The sequence below is a fragment of the Hylobates moloch genome, unplaced genomic scaffold (assembly GCF_009828535.3).
Source record: "Hylobates moloch isolate HMO894 unplaced genomic scaffold, HMol_V3 SCAFFOLD_9, whole genome shotgun sequence".
In the NCBI taxonomy this organism is placed as follows: domain Eukaryota; kingdom Metazoa; phylum Chordata; class Mammalia; order Primates; family Hylobatidae; genus Hylobates; species Hylobates moloch.
Window position 1 is genome coordinate 98,027,330 of NW_026652284.1, and position 21,057 is coordinate 98,048,386.

The 21,057-nt window shown below is 40.9% G+C and overlaps 1 protein-coding gene across 2 annotated transcripts in view; it reads right to left on the reverse strand.

The window, feature by feature from the left end:
* The window catches only part of EXT1 (exostosin glycosyltransferase 1), a 322,323-nt gene that overhangs the window by 14,944 nt on the left and 286,322 nt on the right, over window positions 1-21,057 (reverse strand). For both annotated transcript variants that reach the window (XR_009214980.1, XM_032760316.2), the window contains exons 5-8: window positions 13,213-13,345; window positions 10,412-10,530; window positions 9,166-9,261; window positions 3,523-3,612 (exon numbers count right to left, since the gene is read on the reverse strand). Coding sequence is in view for 1 of the 2 variants with exons in the window: in XM_032760316.2 (XP_032616207.1) it covers window positions 3,523-3,612; window positions 9,166-9,261; window positions 10,412-10,530; window positions 13,213-13,345 (438 nt within the window). In the remaining variant the exon portion in view is untranslated. The remainder of the gene's footprint in view (window positions 1-3,522; window positions 3,613-9,165; window positions 9,262-10,411; window positions 10,531-13,212; window positions 13,346-21,057) is intronic.

The window sequence follows — 21,057 nt, forward strand, 5'->3', positions numbered from 1 at the left end:
GCCTATAATCCCAGCACGTTGGGAGGCTGAGGTGGGCGGATCACTTGAGGTCAGGAGTTTGAGACCAGCTTGGCCAACACGGTGAAACCCTGTCTCTACTAAAAATATAGAAATAGGCTGGGCGTGGTGTTGCATGCCTATAATTCCAGCTACTGGGGAGGCTGAGGCACAAGAATTGCCTGAACCCAGGAGGCGGAGGTTGCAGTGAGCTGAGATGGTGCCACTGCCCTCTATCCTGGGCGGCAGAGCGAGACTCCGTCTCAAAAAAAAAAAAAAAAAAAAAAAAAATCCAGAGTGGGGGGAAAAAAACATCCAGAGTAGGTAAAAAACCTGGGTGGTGGAACCGACATTAAGAAAGCTTGGTAGGCAGCATGTTACCTCAAAGTTAAAAGATAGCAGGGGATGGTGAACATCTGCTAGAAAATTGAAATTAGGTTGTGATAACCCACACCTTTTCACCAGTAGTCAATACTAATGGCACCAACTGATGGGATAGTATATTATGCAGCCTGTTAAAGGGTCAGCCTGGCTGTCAGCACTCTTTGGGGTTTTCTATCATTCTTTGAAAAGGAAACACATGCATTAGCAACTACTACAGAACCCAATGGGGTGTTCTCGTCGCATGAATTTCTTACTATCTTAAAGCTGTTTCAAGTCATTTCAAAGGAACTCAAAAGTAAATTCAGATAAAACTATGATTCTTGTGATAGCTCTGCTTTCACGCAGATTATTAACACATCAAAGAAGGCAAAGGTCAGTTTAAGGCCCTTTCTCTCAAAAACCAACACCTGTTTTCTTTTGAGCAGCGTTTGCAGCAATCCAGATAAATGTAAATAACTATAAACCAACTATAATACCCTTTATAGGATGCTGTTTAAAAATCTATCCTCAATGCTGCAGAGAGACATTTAAACAATCTGAGATCCTTAGAGAGGAAAAAAAAGTGAACCAACATCTATTCACCTAAAAAAAGAGAAAAGAGAAATCCTTGCCCAGGACCATTTTAGGCAACACAACCACTCCACTGATCAGCAGGCAAAAGCAAACCAGACTGCCAGCCTCTTAGATTTACATATCATTTTCAACCCACGTTGACTTCTAATTACTTCACATACAACACATGTTCCTCCCAGCATGCATTGAGTGGTTGGAATTGCTATTCTTTGAAAAGAAATTCACCAGCATGAGGATGCATCACAGCAGTTGAAAGTTATTTCACCATAGGATAGGGAAAAACAAATCCTAGAGTGAGACTAATTGCCTTGTGCCCAGGGAAAGATAGAAGATGAATCAATACTTCAGGTCATAGGATGATGATTAAGGTACATGTTGTAATTGTCTTGACCATTTGTTGCACCATGGCGGTGTGCTGCTTTGCCTGTGTTTGCCCTCCAAAATCCACTATCCACTCCTCTTGTCTTGCCCTGTGCCCTCGGATAATGGACCCCTATGGACTGCATCACCTGGTTGGGTTAGGTCAGTGGGAGTCACCAGCAGGAAAATCGAGGCAGGACACAGAGAGAGGTCAGTGTATCTCTTCTCTGCTCCCTCTCTCCTTTGCCATTAGAGTTCTGGCAGTAGCCATGTCCTTCCATGATCATAGCACTTGTAGAGCAGCCTCTCCTTCCTAGTGCCATCTCTCAGGGCCTTTGAAAGAAGGAGTTCCTTCTCTCACTCCTTTAGGCCAAAGGGAGGAGCTGCTTCCTGCTGTCATTACTCACCAGGTGCCTCATTCTCTCTTATGGGGTCTTTTAACCCCATCTACACCTCCCTAAGGAATCCAAAGTTCCTTCATTTGAATCATCTGATTTGAATTCAGTTTGTTGCCAGGACTCAGATGGATATAGCCTGGAACTGTGTAACTGAAGTACCTGGCATGGAGACCAGGACAAAGAAATCTCTCAATAAATACTTGTTGAATGAATGTGTTCCAGCTTCCCTTGCAGAAAGTGGCAGAAAAATGTAAGCCAGAGTGACCTGTACCCTGTATTCCATAGCTGTCTTTCCCTTTGAATGTTAAGCTTATCAACATCCCTTCCTCCTGCCAACCTACACATGACACAATTGGCAGTGTGTCCACCCTTAATCCCCAAAGCATGCATCCCCCCACCCTGCCCAACCACTCATTCAACAAGTATTTATAGAGCTTCGGCTGCATAGAAAGCATTTTAACAAGGTGAGGTCCAGGACACTTTGTCCTGGGATTATTTAGGTTGCCCTTTGACATAACATCTATGCAACTCTATCTAATGGCACCTTGAAAGCATCTGTGGAATTTCTTTTTTTTTTTTTTGAGATGGAGTCTCGCTCTGTCACCCAGGCTGGAGTGCAACGGTGCGATCTCAGCTCACTGTAACCTCCGCCTCTTAGGTTCAAGTGATTCTCCTGCCTCAGCTTCCCGAGTAGCTGGGACTACAGGTGCCCAGATCATGCCTGGCTAATTTTTGTATTTTTAGTAGAGACGGGGTTTCACCATATTGGCCGGGCTGGTCTCGAACTCCTGACCTTGTGATCTGCCGCCTCAGCCTCCCAAAGTGCTGGGATTACAGGCGTGAGCCACCGCACGGGGCCGCATCTGTGGAATTTCAAGGAGACACTGAGTTCACCTAGGCCAACATTGATCCTGGCTCTGTGGGCAGCAGGCCATTAGAACTAGATTGGTGTCCAGGAAAATGCAGGTTACACTGATATTTACATTAAAAGGAAAATGATTGTGAACAAAAAGGAAAAAAGACAGGGAGGGGAAAGGTGTAAGTAGTTACATCTCCATGCTTTTTAGCAGTTGCCATTAATAATGTATTTCTCATATACTCCATTTTTATATAGCTGTCTTCGGTCCCCTGCATGGTTTAAAGGAAGGTTTCAGAGATCAATACTCATTCGAGTTGTAAAAATTGGTTTTCTACCATATCTATCTTTCCTCCTCTCTCTCTCCTCCACGCGCATTCTTTAGGCAATCTTATTTTTGGCACAACTACCTGAACATCTGAAATAGGAATCTCCATCACAGCCTTAAAGTGAAACCGTTTGCTCTTGTATAGGTGAAAGAAAATGAGCTCTTTAAACCAAGACAGAAAAGCTGCCTTTAGAGCCCCAGATAGAGTCTCCTAACTGAGGCAATAGGATACGTGGAGACGAATGGGATTGTCTCCTTTGGACAGCATGGTTTCAACCTAATGCAGAACACGCACCCTCCCCCTTCCCCTCAGTTCTGCGCACGTGCCCACAACTGTGCTGTTTAAAAACAAAAAAGGAGGGCGGGCCTGGGAGGAGGGGTGAGGCCCAGTTATGCAAATGAGGAGCCAATTAGCAGAGACAACGAAGAGGAGATGCCCACCTCAGAGTGCCAGGTGGCGGCAAGGTGCTAACAGGAATCGGGCTGATTAAAACCAGTGCTGTAGGAAGTTCTGAAAAATGTTTTCAACTCCTGCCAAGGCACGGCTAAGAGAAGCATTAGCATTGTGCAACATGAGGTGACAGCCTGAACAGCCCACCTGCCGCTCCTCAGGCATGGGTTCTTACCTCTGTTGTTGAAAGCACGGTGTCCTCGTCAAGGCTGAGCACGGCATCTGTGATGATGTTGTCGTAGGGCAGAAAACGGCTGCTCATAACCTGGGAGGAAGTAGAAGTAGGCAGTGGGGAGGGAATGAGGGAAAGAGGTAACTTCAGAGTCTTGTTTGCAGGACAATTCTCCCGTCCTCACCTGCATAAAGAATGCGCTACTATCATGTCACCCCTCAACACTGAAGGAATCTCATTTCACATCAATGCAGATTTATTTGTTCAACAATTATTGGGCAGCTACTGTGTAGCAGACATCTTGCTTGTCAAAGACGGTACAAAGATAAATCAGACATGCTCCCTGTCTTTGAAGAGTTCATGGTCTGTAGAGGAGACCAAGAAGCAGATGACCAGTCTTTGCTTGATATAAAAAATGCCAGGAGACCACAGGATGGAGCAACTAGCTGTCTGGAAGAGCAGATGAAGGCCTCGCAGAAGAAGTGACATCTAAGCAGGACCCTGATGGGCGGAAAGAATTCACCAGGTATAGATAGTAATGAAGCATTAAAGACAAGACTCAGCAGATGCAGAGGCATTGAGGAGAGAACCCGCATCCTGACACCCACTAATCCCGACTGAAAGAGTGAATGCATGGAGAAGAGATTCCAAGTGTGGACACAAACCACGGGGAGAGCAGATCATTGTAGAAGGTGCTGCTTTTACAAATTACAAACATTTACAAATTAAAATATATATTAGCACAGATTAGAAAAAATATATACACATATATTAGCAGCTACAGCAATCAAAGGTAATATTAAAGTTACAAATAACTTCATTAAAATGAGAAGTATACTGATTTAAAGAAATATATTAGGCCAGGTGTGATGGCTCATGACTGTAATCCCAGCATTTTGGGAGGCTGAGGTGGGTGGATCACTTGAAGCCAGGAGTTCAAGACCAGCCTGACCAACATGGTGAAACCCTAACTCTACTAAAAATACAAAAATTAGCCGGGTGTGGTGGTGCATGCCTGGGGTCCTAGCTACTCGGGAGGCTGAGGCAGGAGAATCACTTGAACCTGGGAGGCAGAGGTTGCAGTGAGCTGAGATGGTGCCACTGCACGAGACTCTGTCTCAAAAAAAAAAAAAAAAAAAAAAAAAAAAAAAGAGAAGAAGAGAAGGGAGAAGAAGAAGAAGAAGAAAAGGAGAGGGAGAGGAGAAGAAGAAGGAGAAGAAGAAGAAGAAGAAGAAGAAGAAGAAGAAGAAGAAGAAGAAGAAGAAGAAGAAGAAGAAGAAGAAGAAGAAGAAGAAAAATATTAAATAATAGCACACATGATCCATGGATTTAGAAAAATTGTGAAGGTGTTGTATGCATAAAGTTTGGGAAGTTCTGGAATAAGGAAAGGTGGACTACATGTGCACACACAATGGTGTGTGTGTGTGTGTGTGTGTGTGTGTGTGTGTATGTGTCATGGGGGCTTTGGAGATTATGGCATCAGTTGGAAAAATTGAGGGTGGAGAGGTTACCCTGTGATAGTCACAACTTAAACCTTTGTGTTGAATGTACCATAGACGAACTAACCATAAGAATGCTGATACCATATGAATAACATTTTTTGAACATTTACTATGTGCCAGGATATGTTCCAAGTCCTTCTTACATATCATTGTGTTTCATCTTTATAACAACCCCATTTTACAGGGAGGGAAACTGATATACACAGGTTAAGTATCTTGCCCAAAACGGACCCAGGATTTTCCCCCAGATGGTGTGACTCTATAGAGCACCTTGGCCCCTGGGCTGTATCTGAATGGAAAGGACCTCAAAAGTGAATTTAGGAACACATATGCCAATCACATGCTCACCATCTTCTTCCAGAAGTTATAGTAATGATGATGACATCCTCTTTGAATTCACACCTGCCATCAACTTTGAAGAGACAAAGGCCAAGGAAAGAAGCAACTTAACACTGGAGACAAAGGGAAAGAGGAAAAGGGAGGTACCTAGCCAGCTGCCAGAGCTGCAGTCTCCCCAAATCTGAGTACCCCTAGGAGCCAGCTCATCTGCAGGCCTCATCTCAAACTCGGTTTCTTTGCCTGCAAAGCTACCAGGGCACCCAGGGCTTTAATGAATGGACAGTGCCCACTCTAACTCATCTCCGAGAGCTCAAGAGACATATCTGTAGCACACATGGCTTCAGGGGTTGCTCCTACACATCTGTCAACTGGGTCAGGTTTTTTATTGTTGTTGTTTTCTTTCTCAGGCTTTTGAAATAAAACACAAAGTGATCAGCAACCCCATAGACACAGTGCTCAGAATTCTCAGCCTGAAGCAATCTTCCTGATACTGTTTACATGTCAACTGACTAACGCAGAAACCATTAGCTGCCAGCTTAGCACTGCCCTGACCTTTCCCTTGTTAAGCCCACAGGGGAAAACTGCAAAGACAAGGCCTATACATTCAAAACAGAATTTTGCAGCCAAAGCAGCAAACATATTACTTTGAAATACATGGAGATAGAGATTTTAAAATGGAGAATGACGAAGACGTAGGGCTTCTTCCTCATGATCTGTCCAACCACAGGTCTTAAAAGGATCTGTTTCCTTTTTTTCTGAACTTGTTTAATCAACAGAAGTAAAAAGCCCACAAGCCATCCACTTTCAAATTCTCATGCAGAAATGAGAGGCTTTTTTTCAAATACGTTGCCTCAGTGACTTTCTTAAATGGATTAGCACGAGAGAAACCAATGTACTTACAAAGTTAAACCTGAGTGAACTGGGTTTTCCTTGTTGGTTCATTTAAGAAAGATTTAGCTACCATGTGAAGGCCCAACTCCTTTAAAATGAACAAACATGTTGGCCAGGCGCAGTGGCTCACGCCTGTAACCCCAGCACTTTGGGAGGCTGAGGCGGCGGATCACCTGAGGTTGGGAGTTCAAGACCAGCCTGACTAACATGGAGAAACCCCCTCTCTACTAAAAACACAAAATTAGCCAGGCGTGGTGGCGCATGCCTGTAGTTCCAGCTACTCAGGAGGCTGAGGCAGGAGAATTGCTTGAACCCAGGAGGCGGAGGTTGCAGTGAGCCGATATCACGCCATTGCACTCCAGCCTGGGCAGGCATCAAGAGCGAAACTCCGCCTCAAAAAAAAAAAAAAAAAAATTAACAAACATGCCTAGGAAATGACCAAGACTCAAAAAGTTTACTGTCTTATAGTGTGTGTGGGGGGGGTGGGGGGCACATAAGAAATGTATACACTTAATTATATAAAACACAATAATAGTTAAGATTTATTGAGCATCCACAGTGCATCCACACTTCTCAGTAAATTTATTTATATATCTCATATAATCTGATCTTTTTGGCTACCTTATTAGTTACATCTTATGACTCTTTCCATTTATTGAAAGGGGGCATCGAGACACAGAGGATTAGGCAAACTGCTTTAAGTCGCACAAAAGTAAGTTTGACTTTAGAGCCCATAATACAAATCATAACGTTATGATGCCTCCCAGAGAGGAGCTAACATTTACTGAACACTTGGTGCATGTATAATAGGCATAGGACTAAGAACCTGATATGGAATGATCTCATTTAATCCTCAAAATGGGCCCATGTCATAGCCCAGGTTTTCTAGAATAATGAGCCTGAAGCAAGACTCAAGTGCCAACACTTAACTCTGAGATGCAATCCCAGGGCACTGAGAGTCAGGGAAAAGCCATAGGGACATAGGAAGCACCCAGCCCACTGGATTCAGTGCCCAAGGTGGAGGCAAGGACTGAACAAATGCCAGAGGCCTGAATATAGATGCAGCTGGGAGGATCTGAGGCATCTTGTAAGAGACATCTGATAAAGCCCACGAGAAAGGTACTATTATTATCACCACCATTTTATAAATAAAGAAACGGGGAGTTTCTTTTCACTGAGAATGAAAATATAAAATCAATCAGTGAGTCAGAGCATGAAAATGCTATACTACCTAAAGAAATCAGAATCGCTCCCAGACAGACTGGATTGTGTCTGAATATCCTGACATATCCAAGGAAAGACAGTATCCACCAGAAGCAGAGCTGGTCTCCTTGACCCATGGAAGCATATAAAACAAAGAATCCCAAAGTTCAACGTTAACTGCCTGCCTCTGAGCACTGTTCATGGCTTCAGGTATTGGAATTGGAACATCGCCATTCCTATGATGGGCTATTCTATGGGGGGATGGATATAAGGGCCTGCATGAAACCATGCTTATGGTGAGATGGATTCGTGAGAGAGGCATGTGATTATTCCAACATCCACCTTTTCTCATTAAATGCTTACTAAGCAGCTCTCTAATAAACAGGTTGCTTGACTCCAGCCTTATGAGAGCCATGGCTCTATTTGTCACATTCCCCACTGTGTTCCAAGCCTGTTACACGGTGCTCAGCACACAGTAGGCACTCATAAATGGGAACTGAATAGATAATGCACTGATCATCTTGTCCGTGTGACAGTTACAATTGCATTATGTCAAACCATATGAAATTGCCACTTTTGGTCAGTCGATGATGATATCAAACGGTTCAGCCTAATAAACTGATTGTCATTCTGGGGCAAAGGTGTGAGCCACTCTCTTATGACCTGACCCCTTGGGGACTGACGAGGAAAGTTTTTTAGATGGCACTGCTTCACCAATCTCAATTTCATTTAGTAGTGACTATTTCCTTCACAATCAGTAAGATCTATAAGAAAGTAACAAGCAGAAGCTAGAGAAAAAAGAGCTGGCTGCTCTTTAGTAGAAGAAATTTCAAGGAGGAGGTAGCATGCAAACGGGGGCTTAAAGAATATATGGGAATGTTGACAAGCAGAGATGATGAGTTGAGGAGGGGTGGTCAAGACTTACAAATGGCAAAGTCAAAATTAGAGGTAGGAAGAGACAGCGCAATTCAGCTAATTATAAATGATCAAATGTGGTAGGGGACAGGGTCTGTAGGGGAAAGCAACGAGAGAAAAGTTTGGAAGGCTGGCTAGGGCCAGGTTATACGTGGCCTCAAATGTTAATTGGAAGCACTAGCAAATGGAGACCCTAAAAGGCCGGGAGATGATCAGAAAGACAGTTCAGCTCTAGGCAAAGTGAACTGGAGAATAGAAGAGAGGCCGGCTATGCAGCACTCATGAGAATCTTTACAAGCAGATACCAAACAAAATTAAGGTGAAAATGTCCTTTTTAAAGTGAATGGGAGAAAGAACCACCATTCTGATAGACATAGCTCATTCAGATTAATCAGCCAAGCAAACCTCATGCATCACCACCACCGTCAGCTTTATCTTCATCCTTGTCATTTACAGAAAGATAACTACTGCCAGCTCCTGACTTTATTTAATCCTAACAGCAACCCTACAAGGTATATATTATTGTTTCCACTTTGTAGATGAGGAAACTGAGGCTCATAGAGGTTAAGTATACACACAAGGTCACAAAGCTACAAAAAAGTTGGTATTAAGACCCAGGTTTCCCTGATTTGAAAGCCTATTGCGGTCAAAGCTGAGAATATTCTGAGAAAAGTACAGTTTTAGAAAAAATAATCCAGGAACAGGGAGAAGATATCTAGGGCCAAGACCCAAAGTGCCCTATGGAGAAACCAACGCTCCACAGTCGTTCCACATACAGGTCTTCTTCGAGTCTTACCTTGCTCTCTCCTTCAATGACGATGACAGGCACAGCAGTGGCAGGCCAGCGGTGTTTGGCTGGTAGGGGCTTGTCACAATTCCACAGAACTATGATCTGAAAGGGATGGGGCTCATTAGATGGCTGGGGTAGGCTGTATTTATGTAGGCCTCCAACCCAAAGCCTCTTCTCAGAGACAGAAAGAGAAAGAGGAGCTGGAGATCTCAGCAAGACAGAATGGCAGACATCAAAACTGAGTTTTAAAGTAAGTCCATTCCCACACAACTTCAGAACATTATCACCCCAACAACTAGAGAGAAGACAGAAAGAGTAAATAAATAAACAAACAAACATGCAAACAAAACCAACTGTGTCAGGGAATAGGGGAAAGCTGCAGGAAAAAGAATTTCAAGGTGGCTGGAGCTTAATAAAGTGGTTTCCTAAATTCTGATATCTTATGATGGTGTGTGAGATAACAACTCTGATCAAATTAAATAAAAATGTATACTGAGCATCTGAACATCTGCTCTGAACTTGCACTACACCAGGCAATGTGGGAGAAATAAAAAAAATTCAAGCTAGAACTAAGATGAGCTCATGTTTTGCATGCTCTAGAATGGTTGCTGATTTTATGTGACTTTATAATTTCCAATAAAAGCATTTAGTTCAAAAATGCATACTTCCTTATTGAATTATTTCCCTTGTTTGTAAACCTTCTTGTATAAACTAATTCACAAATCAGAAAAACCACTGTTCAATATGGGAGCAACACTGATTTGGAAAATATTGTTACCATAGACATAATCGTCTGCTCCCAATTTTATAATTAGTCACAGTTGCTATGAAAAGAAAAGTTGACGCTTCATGACACCAACAAGTCTGCTTCTTCTACTGAGGCTTAGTTGTCTGGGTCCTCCCAGAGGCTTTTTGGATGTGACTTTATTATTTTGACATTTAAAAACAAAATCATGTGCTTATATCTTCTTTAGAGACTATGTTGGTGTATGTATATATACGTTTTAACCCTATACCAGTGCTAAGGTCTCTCTGTAACCCATCCCTTCCCTGTGCCAGATTTCACTTCCAAGAATTTCTAAGTGGATGAAAAGGGTGTAACGAGGCAGGATGAATGAAAGGGAGTAGCACGGTATGATGTTAGAGGAGTCCCGGGGAGCCCGGAGAGCCCGGGGGATAACAGGTAAGGAGGGAGGAGTCTCTGATCTGGAGCTGAAGCAGGCAGGGGCTTCTCTGTCAACTTCCCACTCACCTGGGCACAGTACTGGGACTTGGCTGCAGCCACGAGAAGCTTCAGCACTGGCTGGGACTGAGAGACCAGGGGGGTCACCGCATGGATGACTGCAGTGAATTTGGAGGGGGGCTTTAAACCTGAAATAAAAAGGAGAGTAGAGCCTAATGAAGCGCTGGAAAACAAGACTTAGAAAATTACTCCTCCTTGCTCCACTGCCTCACGCTGGAGCAAATGTTCCCTCCTGGATGATTTCTCCTTTGTTTCTTATGTCCTGACAGGACAGAAACAAGATGAAAAGCTGCTAGTTAGCTACTGCCTGAGTCTAGAGACCTCAATAAATTCCAGATCAACGTCCACTTCTAGGTTCTTGCTTTGACATCCTTTGCCCCTCTTGGTGATGTTTCTGTGATGTCCCTTCGGCTTTTTAGGTACCCAGTGTCTAAATACACACAACACTCACCACCCTTCACGTGCTGTCTCTCCCATGGTATTTGCATGTGTCTGATTTTTAATTATGTAATGAAAGGGTTCTACCTGACTAATAGTATTTCAAATAACTAGCTAGTGGGAAAAAAGGTGAAAGGAAGAGCATCCAGGGCCTGACTGTCTAGGTCTGAATCCCAGATCTACCACTTAGTGGTGGTGGGACCTTGGAAAGATTACTTAACCCTCTGTGTTTCCACAGCTGGGAAGCAGACCTGATAGTAACGGTGCCAAATATGGGGTTATCTTGAAAATTCAGTAAGTTTGTCTAGGCACGGTGGCTCACACTTGTGATCCCAGCAATTTGGGAGGCCAAGGTGGGCAGATCACTTGAGGCCAGCAGTTCAAGACCGGCCTGGCCAACATGGTGAAATCCTGTCTCTACTAAAAATACAAAAATTAGCTGGGCATGGTGGCGTTTGCCTGTAGTCCCAGTTACTTGGGAGGCTGAAGCAGGAGAATTGCTTGAACTCTGAAGGCAGAGGTTGCAATGAGCCAAGATGGTGCCACTGCACTCCAGCCTGGGCAACACAGCAAGACTCCGTCTTAGAAAAAAAAAAAGTTAATGCATACAAAGCACTTAGAACAGGACTTAACAAATGACAAGTACTCAATATATGTCAGCAGCTATCATTATCATCACCCTCACCAACATTATTATTTTGGAGAAGAAGCCTCCATATTCCCTGAATCTCTTCTTTGTGTAGCAGTGATATAGCTGAGAAAAAAAGTATGTGATGCAGACTTTTGTCAATTGTGAGCTCTGAAGCCCTAGGTTAAAAAGGATCATGGATATGCAAAACAACCACTGTCGCCAAAGAGCCAGAAGTGAGATGGTTCCCCCCCAAGGAGCTTTCCCATAAGACCTCACTAAGAAATCAGAGACAGGTTAAGAGCCTTTTAAAACTTCATTAGTTTAGACCTACTAATTTGGCACTTTAGTGGCTTAACTGCGAGCAACACCGTGCAGGGACATTCAAGTTACGCTTTGATACTGATGGGATAAAGGCTAGAATCAGACTATATGTGTATTACAGGATTATACAAAGGTTTTGTAGAGAAAATTATATCATCCAGTAGCACTTTAATTGCATGTTAGAAAGAAGTTAATCTTCCCAGTATCTAGATACACATTCAAAGTTTTGCCGAGTAAGAAGAATAAGCGTGATTGAGGGATTGCCTTTTAAACAGGAATGACAAGTCATTGCCTTTAAATTTTCCTGCAATAGTTTAAGAAGCATCATTTATACACCTCTAATGTGCTAACTCCAAATGAAGATCTAAATATTGTACAAGAAATATATAGAAATTCTTGTCAACCAGTGCCTTAATCTGACAATTTCTAAATTCTAATTATGTTACCCAAATGTCAACCATACACTGAATTAGAGATGGTTCCCGTAACAGGTTTGGTTTGGATTAAAAGGTGCTTTGTCACTGGTTGATGCTTCAGGCCATGAATTTCTTTAGGTTTCATCTCATCAGTTTCAAACTAAACATGTCCAACTTAAAAGGGTGAGGGTGTTATGGAGAACAATAGCATTGAGTGGAAAATCTTGTCTTTTTGCTGTATCAGCTTGGAAGATGCTTTCCTGTCCTAGGCTTTCTCAAGTTTAGAACTGTAACTGATGGGAAATGTTCATGATGTTTCTTAACATGAGAGCAGCTGGGGCTCCAAATACATAAATGTCTAAGGCAATAACAGTCGCTGGTGGTAGAGATTTATCCCTCCGCCATTCCCTTTTCTCTACTGTGATTAGACTGAAAACCGCTTGAAAGCAGAGATTGTATCTTATTTGACTTTTTATTTCTAGTACCCAGCAATACATTAGCATAGCACATAAAAGGAGCATAATAAACCTTGGAAAAATGAATAAATTTGTGCTTGTCACACATTCTTAGTTATTTCTCCTTTCCTCTTATTTAGTTTTTCTTTGGTATGGAATAGAGATGTTGGGATTGTGAAAAAAAATAAATTGGGGAGAGCTCTCCTACCTCTCCTACTCCATTTTATATATGATGAGGCTTAAAATGATAGCTAACCCATTGCCATATTCAAAATGATCCATAATTTGGGGAGCCTATTTCTCAAAAAGAAATAACACTACTAAATATGAAATAGCGCTGCACAGGTAAGAAGTTTTTCTTTTTTTCCATTTTGCAATGCTCTGCTCTGTTTTTGAACTTGATATGTCACTTATAACAAGGCTCTAGAAAAAACAATCTTCAATGCAGGGTGTTAGATGGACCCCATTAGAGTAAAGAATAAAGGCCTTTAGTTCTGTATGACATCTTCGGGGTAAACATGGGCAACTCCCTGGAGGAAATTCACTTACCTAAATTAGCATAGTAGTAAGGAAAATCTCCCAGATAAGATGAATACTGTGGTAGTACGAACAATCCTCCAGGATGTTTGTTCCATATTAAACTGTTACGTGATATGTGCTTGAATATTCTGTCCTGAATAATCTAGAAAACAAAACATAGCACACAGTGAGGATGAGACCCTGATGATATTTGGAAAGGATGATGCTCAATCCAAATTTGAAAGATGGTGGCAGTCAGAGTAGTGACTCTACCCTCCCTCCCACTCTAATTCTCCAGATAAAAATGTCTGCGAGACAGAGAGAGCAACGGAGCAATGAAAAAGAGTAAGAGAAAGATATGAATTATAGCCAATCAAATTTCCTAATTAAACTTCAGCTAAACCATAAATTCTATCTTGTCTTTGTATAATAATGAGTCCATGCTCATTCCAAAATAGACTGTGTGGAGCAGTTAGTCTTTCCCTGATGGTTAAACTTCTAAGAACTAAGATAGGTTCCAGGCCCCTATCAAGAAGCTCTGTTCTCAGAGAACAGAGAGGTCAATGTAGGCCTGTAGACGCTGAACGGAAAGCATATTCAACACATGACACATTCCAGAAGCTACTGAGGTTTTCAGCTGTTCCTTTAATTCAAGAGGTAGATGTGTTTGCTTGTCATATTTCATTTTCCTTTCAAATTCAATTGGAGGACTCTGGGTACTGGTTACTGAAGTTTTTCTATGTTTCATCTCGAAAAGTAGTGAGTTAACAATTGCTTAAAACATCCTACATAGTAAGACAAGAACCATGGCATATGAAGACTAATAATAGCCAAGCTAGTTCATTAGTTTCTTTGGACTTTGGGACCTTGCAGATCATTAAATTCTACATTTAGAGTCAAACATCCTCCCATCCCGAATCATTTGTCAATTGAATGTGATTAGTCCACTTTATAGCTTTCTCTCTGTGACTTTCAAACTCTTATAATTATACCATCCACTCATTAGAATATGATTTGGCAAATAATTAACTTGGTACAGAATTTTATGTTTTCAGCAATTTTTTTTTACATTAAAAAAAAAAATCCTGCCATAAGTTTTAAGAGATTTAAGACCCAATCACCATTTTCCAGGTCTCCATTTAATGCAATGTGATTTTAAGTACAGACTATTTTAAATGGAGTTTTATTATTTGCTAAGGTTATTAACACCCTCATCTCATTCCACATGGTGACTAGATAAGTAATAAAGTGGACTACATTTATCTTTGCAAATCTTATGTTTATTTTCCTAATGACAGAGAAGGAAGCAAGCAAGGAGGAAATTCAAAAGAACTCAAATATCTTAGTTCAATGATGTCTGCATCTTATCTTTGAGACAGATCAAAATTGCTAATTTTATATGGCTGGATAGAGGTTTCTAACTTGGTGGAGATTTTAGGAACCTGGTGGAAAATATTTATTTTTACTCTTTGTGGTACAACAGGGATGTGTTAAAATGCTGTTGTCTTGGCATTAATTATGAGAAAATTGTCACGGTTGTGAAGGATTTTTTACATGGTTAGCAATTTCACTTTGTACAACATTTATTCCTGTTTTTTATTATTTGTACTTTCCAAACGTACTGTCTATTTATTTCCTTTTTATAGTTTCTCTTTAGATCCTCCTTTTTTTGTTTTTTTGTTTTTCTTTTCAAATGTATGTACCTTCTAGGATGTGGTCACTTAAGTAAGTTTGGATATCAAGATAGAAAATAAATTGACAATAGACAGCATTATAAATCGAACCTGCAGACAAATGTCACGGAACTCAGAGCTGTCACAAAATGGGTCATCATTCACATCAGGTCTTTGGATGGTATGCTTGTCACTGTCATAGACTATCTTTTTGGTTCGGTAATCACAACATTGTTATCTTTCAAAATTCAAGGGTATGATAATAAGATATAGCACTCTTCTGAAATAACAACAAGCATTTTATACTGTCTTCCAACGGATCTTGACAGAAAGATATAGGACAGGTATGAAAGCAGTAGCAAATGTTGAATTTAACCTGGGTCAAGCAATTTGCCACCTTTGTGTATTATTTTCCTCATTTGTAATAAAACAATAAAATACCACATTAATTATAACGTCTCAGAATTTAAGAATAGCTGCCTAAGTTGTTATACTTAAGGCTTGATTTTTGCCTTTAAAAAGAAACTCCTGTGTTTGTTTTCTAGGCATTGGTTTTTCCATTTATTACATAGTGGTAATAGTATAGATACTACATATTACAGATATTTTTCCATATTAATAGTATCCATGATTCATTATTCTTAATGACCAGTTCAGCAATTTTTTCCATGCAAGGCAATGAACATATCTATGAATAAAATTTTCCACATTTAGGATTGATTCTTCTTCTTCTTTTTTTTTTTGAGACAGGGTCTCAGTCACCCAGGCTGGAGTGCAGTGGTGTGGTCACGGCTCTCTGCAGCTTCAAACTCCTGGGCTCAAGGGATACTCTCGCCTCAGCCTCCTGAGTAGCTGAGACCACAGGAGAGGGTCACCACACCCAGCTAATTTTTTATTTTTGTTTTTTGTAGAGGTAAGGTCTCATTATGTTGCTCAGGCTGGTCTCAAACTCCTGAGCTGAAGCAATCCTTTCTCCCTGGCCTCCCAAAGAGTTGGGACTACAGGTGTGAGCCACTGCTCCAGACCAGAATTGATTCTGTAGGACCTTGTCAAAGGGTATAAATACTTTTAAGGCTATTCATAAGTATTGCCAAGTGTCTTTCTAAAAGGTTTATATCAACTTGCCTTCTAAAAGCATAAAGAAATATGGATTTCATTTCACCATATAGAAAGATCATTTTTTCCCCTCTGCAATTCTTCCCATCACTGCCCTGGATAACTCCCAGAATCTTTTCATGGCACTTAGTGCTTACTCTTTATTGTTGTGGAAGAAGACATCACATTAGAGGTTGGATGCTTCTTTGGCTATAAACAAAATCAACACACACACACACAAACACATAATACAAGACTTTTTTTTTATGGTCCCAGATGGCCACCTCAATAAGGACAATATTTCTAACTGATGTGAATTCAAAGGGAAGAATGACAGGTCCCTTATTTTTCTTTTTATGTATCCTCTGTTTTCCAAATAATGAACAATTGGTTACAGGTTAAAGTCATTCTATGTAGCCCTTCATCTTTTAACCAGAGCACTGTAGCCTAAGACACACGATGCCACCATATGCCACCTCACTTGAAGCCAGATCAATTGTCTATTTCCATTATCCCATTGATTTTTAAATATCATTGTACAATAGTATCAGCAATACTATGGTTCGGATGTGCATGTTTAGATAACTGAGGAGGAAAATGGAGCATACTTCATAAAACTCCACTAACCATATACCTTCCTAGCTACCACTGGCTCTTTTCATGTATTATCATAATCTCAGGCACTTTCTTTCACTCATCTTGATTATGACTATGCTCCAATGATCCAATCCTTAGTGCAGGTTATTGTGTAATATTCTGACAAATAATGGAATCCATGAAGGAGCACTGTTTTTGCAGTGTTTTATCATTGTCCTCATTGTTACTTCTCAATTTTCACAAAAATACTGAGCTCTACAGAGCCTAGTTTGATTAAATAGCTCCTTATTACTAAGATGCAGCATTAGAAAATTTCAATCAAACTGGAAAAACTAAAAGAATCCTAGACAGAGTTCTGTACAATGAAATGTACTAACAGCTTGACCCTGGCATTAAAGAGAAAATGAGATGTCCTGTTTTCAACTGAGTCTAAGCACTCTACCTACAACTCTAGGGCTCATAATGTCTGAAGACCCCGTAATCCCATTCCCATGGCTTAGAATATAGCAAGCAAGGAGAAAGACCTAGAGTCTGAGTACAGAACATCCTTAGCCCAGGATCTTCAAGTCTATGCTGTAACTGTGAGTAACTGTGAATTATTCTCATGCCTTAGTAGCTCCAGCAGTGACTAAATGAAGTATATTATCTAAGTTCTAAGCCAAGTTCACATTTTTGATATGGGATACTTAAATTGTTCTTTTTTCTTTTTTTTTTTTTTTGAGACAGGGTCTCACTCTGTCGCCTAGGCTGGAGTGCAGTGGCGCGATTTCGGCTCACTGCAAGCTCCGCCTCCCAGGTTCACGCCATTCTCCTGCCTCAGCCTCCTGAGTAGCTGGGACTACAGGCGCCCACCACCGCACCCGGCTAATTTTTTGTATTTTTAGTAGAGAAGGGGTTTCACCGTGGTCTCGATCTCCTGACCTCGTGATCTGCCCGCCTCGGCCTCCCAAAGTGCTGGGATTACAGCCTTGAGCCACCGCGCCCAGCCTTAAATTGTTCTTATAAACACATTCACTGTGTTATTTGTATCTGTGGATGGCATTTTCTTCTATTTTCCCTGATTTTCTGATTATGTTGAATTCTGGGGTAATCTGAGTTATGAAGTATTTTGGAAAACTGGGTAGTACCTGTCATGCAATTTGGTTGAGAGGTCAAACTGTTACAATCCAATCTTGGAACTATATAAAGAGATTTGACAGTTGCTATAAATTCAAATGAAGTATATGGTTTTTAGTGTTTAAAAAAAACCCAAAACTGTGTTGCAAAAAAAAAAAAAAAATGCATGGTTTAAATACAAAGAGGAAAAGGCCTTTTCAGGTTCAGAGATGAAAACAGCTTGATCTTATTTTGATCCTATTCTGATGAATGTAAGACATTCAACTGTTACAATAGAAAAATTGAGAACTGCTAACTTAATAGGTGAGAGACCATATTCATGCAATAAACCATATGCAAAAGACATGTAATTAATGAGATACCATCTTTCATCTGGCAAATCAGCAAAGTGGTAGATGTGTGTGTTTTAATTATGGATCTGTAAGGCTGACAAGAGCACAGCAAAAGAAAGTCACGCCCAGACAGCTTGTGAGACTCTAGGTGGATATAATGTTTTTGGATAATAATTTGGCAAAATATATTATAAGCCTGAGAAATGCCTAGACTCTTTGGCTCATCAAGATCACTTCAGGGATTCCATCCTAAAGAAATAGTGATGTAGTTTAAGATACATGTAGAAAGTCATGCTTGGATAAAGATATTGTTATCTATAAAAATAAATAATTAAAAAGAACATTAATAGTAAATAATGGCATATTGGTTTCAGTAAATAGAAGTTCATGATAAGATGCACAATAGAGTAAAAAAAATTAAAACACTGAAACGTGGTTTGGATGTATTAGAGGTAAACAACTAATAGGATAGAATTGAAAGGCCAGAAACAACCCAAAGATACCTAAAAACGGCATGAGAAAACACTGAAGAAAGAAATGTATTGGGACTGGGCCTGGTGGCTCATGCCTGTAATCCCAGCACTTTGGGAGGCTGAGGCGGGCAGATCACTTGAGGTCAGTGGTTGGAGAGCAGCCTGGCCAACATGGTGAAACCCCATCTCCATGGCGCATGCTTGTAATCCTAGCTACTTGGGAGGCTGAGGCCTGAGAAATGCTTGAACCCGGGAGGTGGAGGTTGCAGTGAGCTGAGATGGTGCCACTGTACTCCAGCCTGGGGGACAGGGTGAGACTCTGTCTCAAAAACAACAACAACAAAAAACAAAAAAATCTTAGCATTTGGCATATTATTTGAAACAGGACTTCAAATTCAAGGAATTTATCCTAAGGAAGTAATATTGAATCTGCACAATAATTTGACCTTGAGATGATTTACTGCAATGAGGTACATAAACAAAAAAAGCCAGAAACAACTGGAATCTACCCAAATTGGGGATTAATTTAATAATTAGGTGATATCATAAATGGAATATCATACAGTCATTAATTGGAGAAAAATGTAATAACAGAAAATATTAACATTATTAAGCAGAAAAACAGGTTATAATGCAAGTATATAAAGACTCCTTTTTAAAACTAAAAGTACAACAAATTTTAAATTTACATATAAAAACAAATACATATGTTTGTGGGGATATATATATCAATAGTGGTTTTACATGAATGAATTATTTTATATTTTATGCTTTAAGTGTTTTCTATTAGTTTCTAAAATGAATGTATACTTCTTTAATAATAACTCCTGTAATCCCACCAATTTGGGTAGTCGAAGCAAGAGGATTGCCTGAGCCAGGAGTTCAAGACCACTCTGGGCAACATAATGAGCCCTTGTCTCCACAAAAAATAAAAAATTAGCCAGGCACAGTAGCTCACACCCATGGTCCCAGCTACTCAGAATCTGGCTGAGGAGGGAGGATTGCTTAAGGTCATTCCAGCCTGGTGACAGAGTGAGACCCTGTTTAAAAAAATAAAATAAAATAAAATAAAAAATAAAAAAATAAAGGCACTCTGCACTCCAAAAAGGGAGAAACAATAGCATTCAACATTCTTTAAGAAGGGCCTATGAAGGATCTTAGATGGAGGACAGGATTAAAAAAGCAAAGTATAACTCTATTAAATATTCAAATCTGCTACTGTGAACAGAGGTAACAACTCAGTTGATTTTAATTGAGGAGAGTGCTTTTGGAGGGATAAAAGTTTGCTTGCAGGAAGGAAGCCCTTGGAAGTCATTATGATCCTGTCCCCTTCATGGGAATGGGCCTGGGTCCTAAACAGCCGTTTTTACCCAGTTCCAGGATGAAAAAAATATACACTATGCCTAAGAGGACACTGACCAGAGCTCGCCCTAGGGTGGGAGCAGGAGCCCAAGCTCAGCGTGGGGTGGATAAATGCCCCGGTGTGCCTGGAGCATGACCAGCACTTGCTCTGAGAGTCAGGATGGCAAGAAAACAGCGATGTGGCCCAAGTAGGGTGACTTCAGTTTCTTGGTATTACTCAAACTTCTCAGTGTAGGTTCCATATTACATTAACTTTTAGAGCAGTCATCACTTTTCCAGAGTGAATTCTCCAAAAGGAAGGTCACAATGCCCCCACCTCATTTTGGGACACCTCAGAATCACCTCACCGAAGATCTCTGCTCTCCTTCCTTCAAGCCTGTAATGCATGCGTGTGCAGTTTCCTGAATCTTGTCCTAGCTCTTTGTGCTACTTTGGTGTAGCCTCAGGCCAATGCTATCTGCTCTATTTCCAAAGGTTTTAATCATCTCCATGCTTCCTTTTTCTTTTTCCGTCCTGCCTTAAAAAAAAGCAACTTGAGGATGGGCACCCATCTGCCTAAAAGATTTTCTGCTTTCACAAATTTAACACTTTCTGTGCCACATGGGCATGATCCTGATTCTCCTCTTAACACAACTTTGCCACATTGATGCTGGTTGGCTGGCTTGCGTAAGTCTTGAGAATTCTGCTGTCCCCCAATGCCATCAGACTGTGGTGCCCAGAAAACTACTCATATTTTTAGAATGGTAGAGGATTTGCCCTTATTTGGCCATTACATATATTTTTCATTTTTTTTTTTTTTTTTGAGATGGAGTTTTGCTCTTGTTGCCCAGGCTGGGGTATAATGGTGCGATCTCAGCTGACTGCAACCTCCACCTCCCAAGTTCAAGCTATTCTCCTGCCTCAGCCTCCCGAGTAGCTGGGATTACAAGCATGTACCACCACGCCTGGCTAATTTTTTGTATTTTTAGTAGAGACGAGGTTTCACCATGTTGGCCAGGTCTTGAAATCCTGATCTCAGGTAATCCACCTGCCTCAGCTTCCCAAAGTGCTGAGATTACAGGAGTGAGCCACTATGCCAAGCCATTAAATATTTTTTTCTAAATGAACCCCAGAAATATGTCTTCGAAGGATGCCATTGAGTGTAAATGACAAGACAGTCATGACCCACATATCCCTGAAATGATGTAAGACAGAGTCAATCTCTGTGTCAATAAGTATAATTTCTCC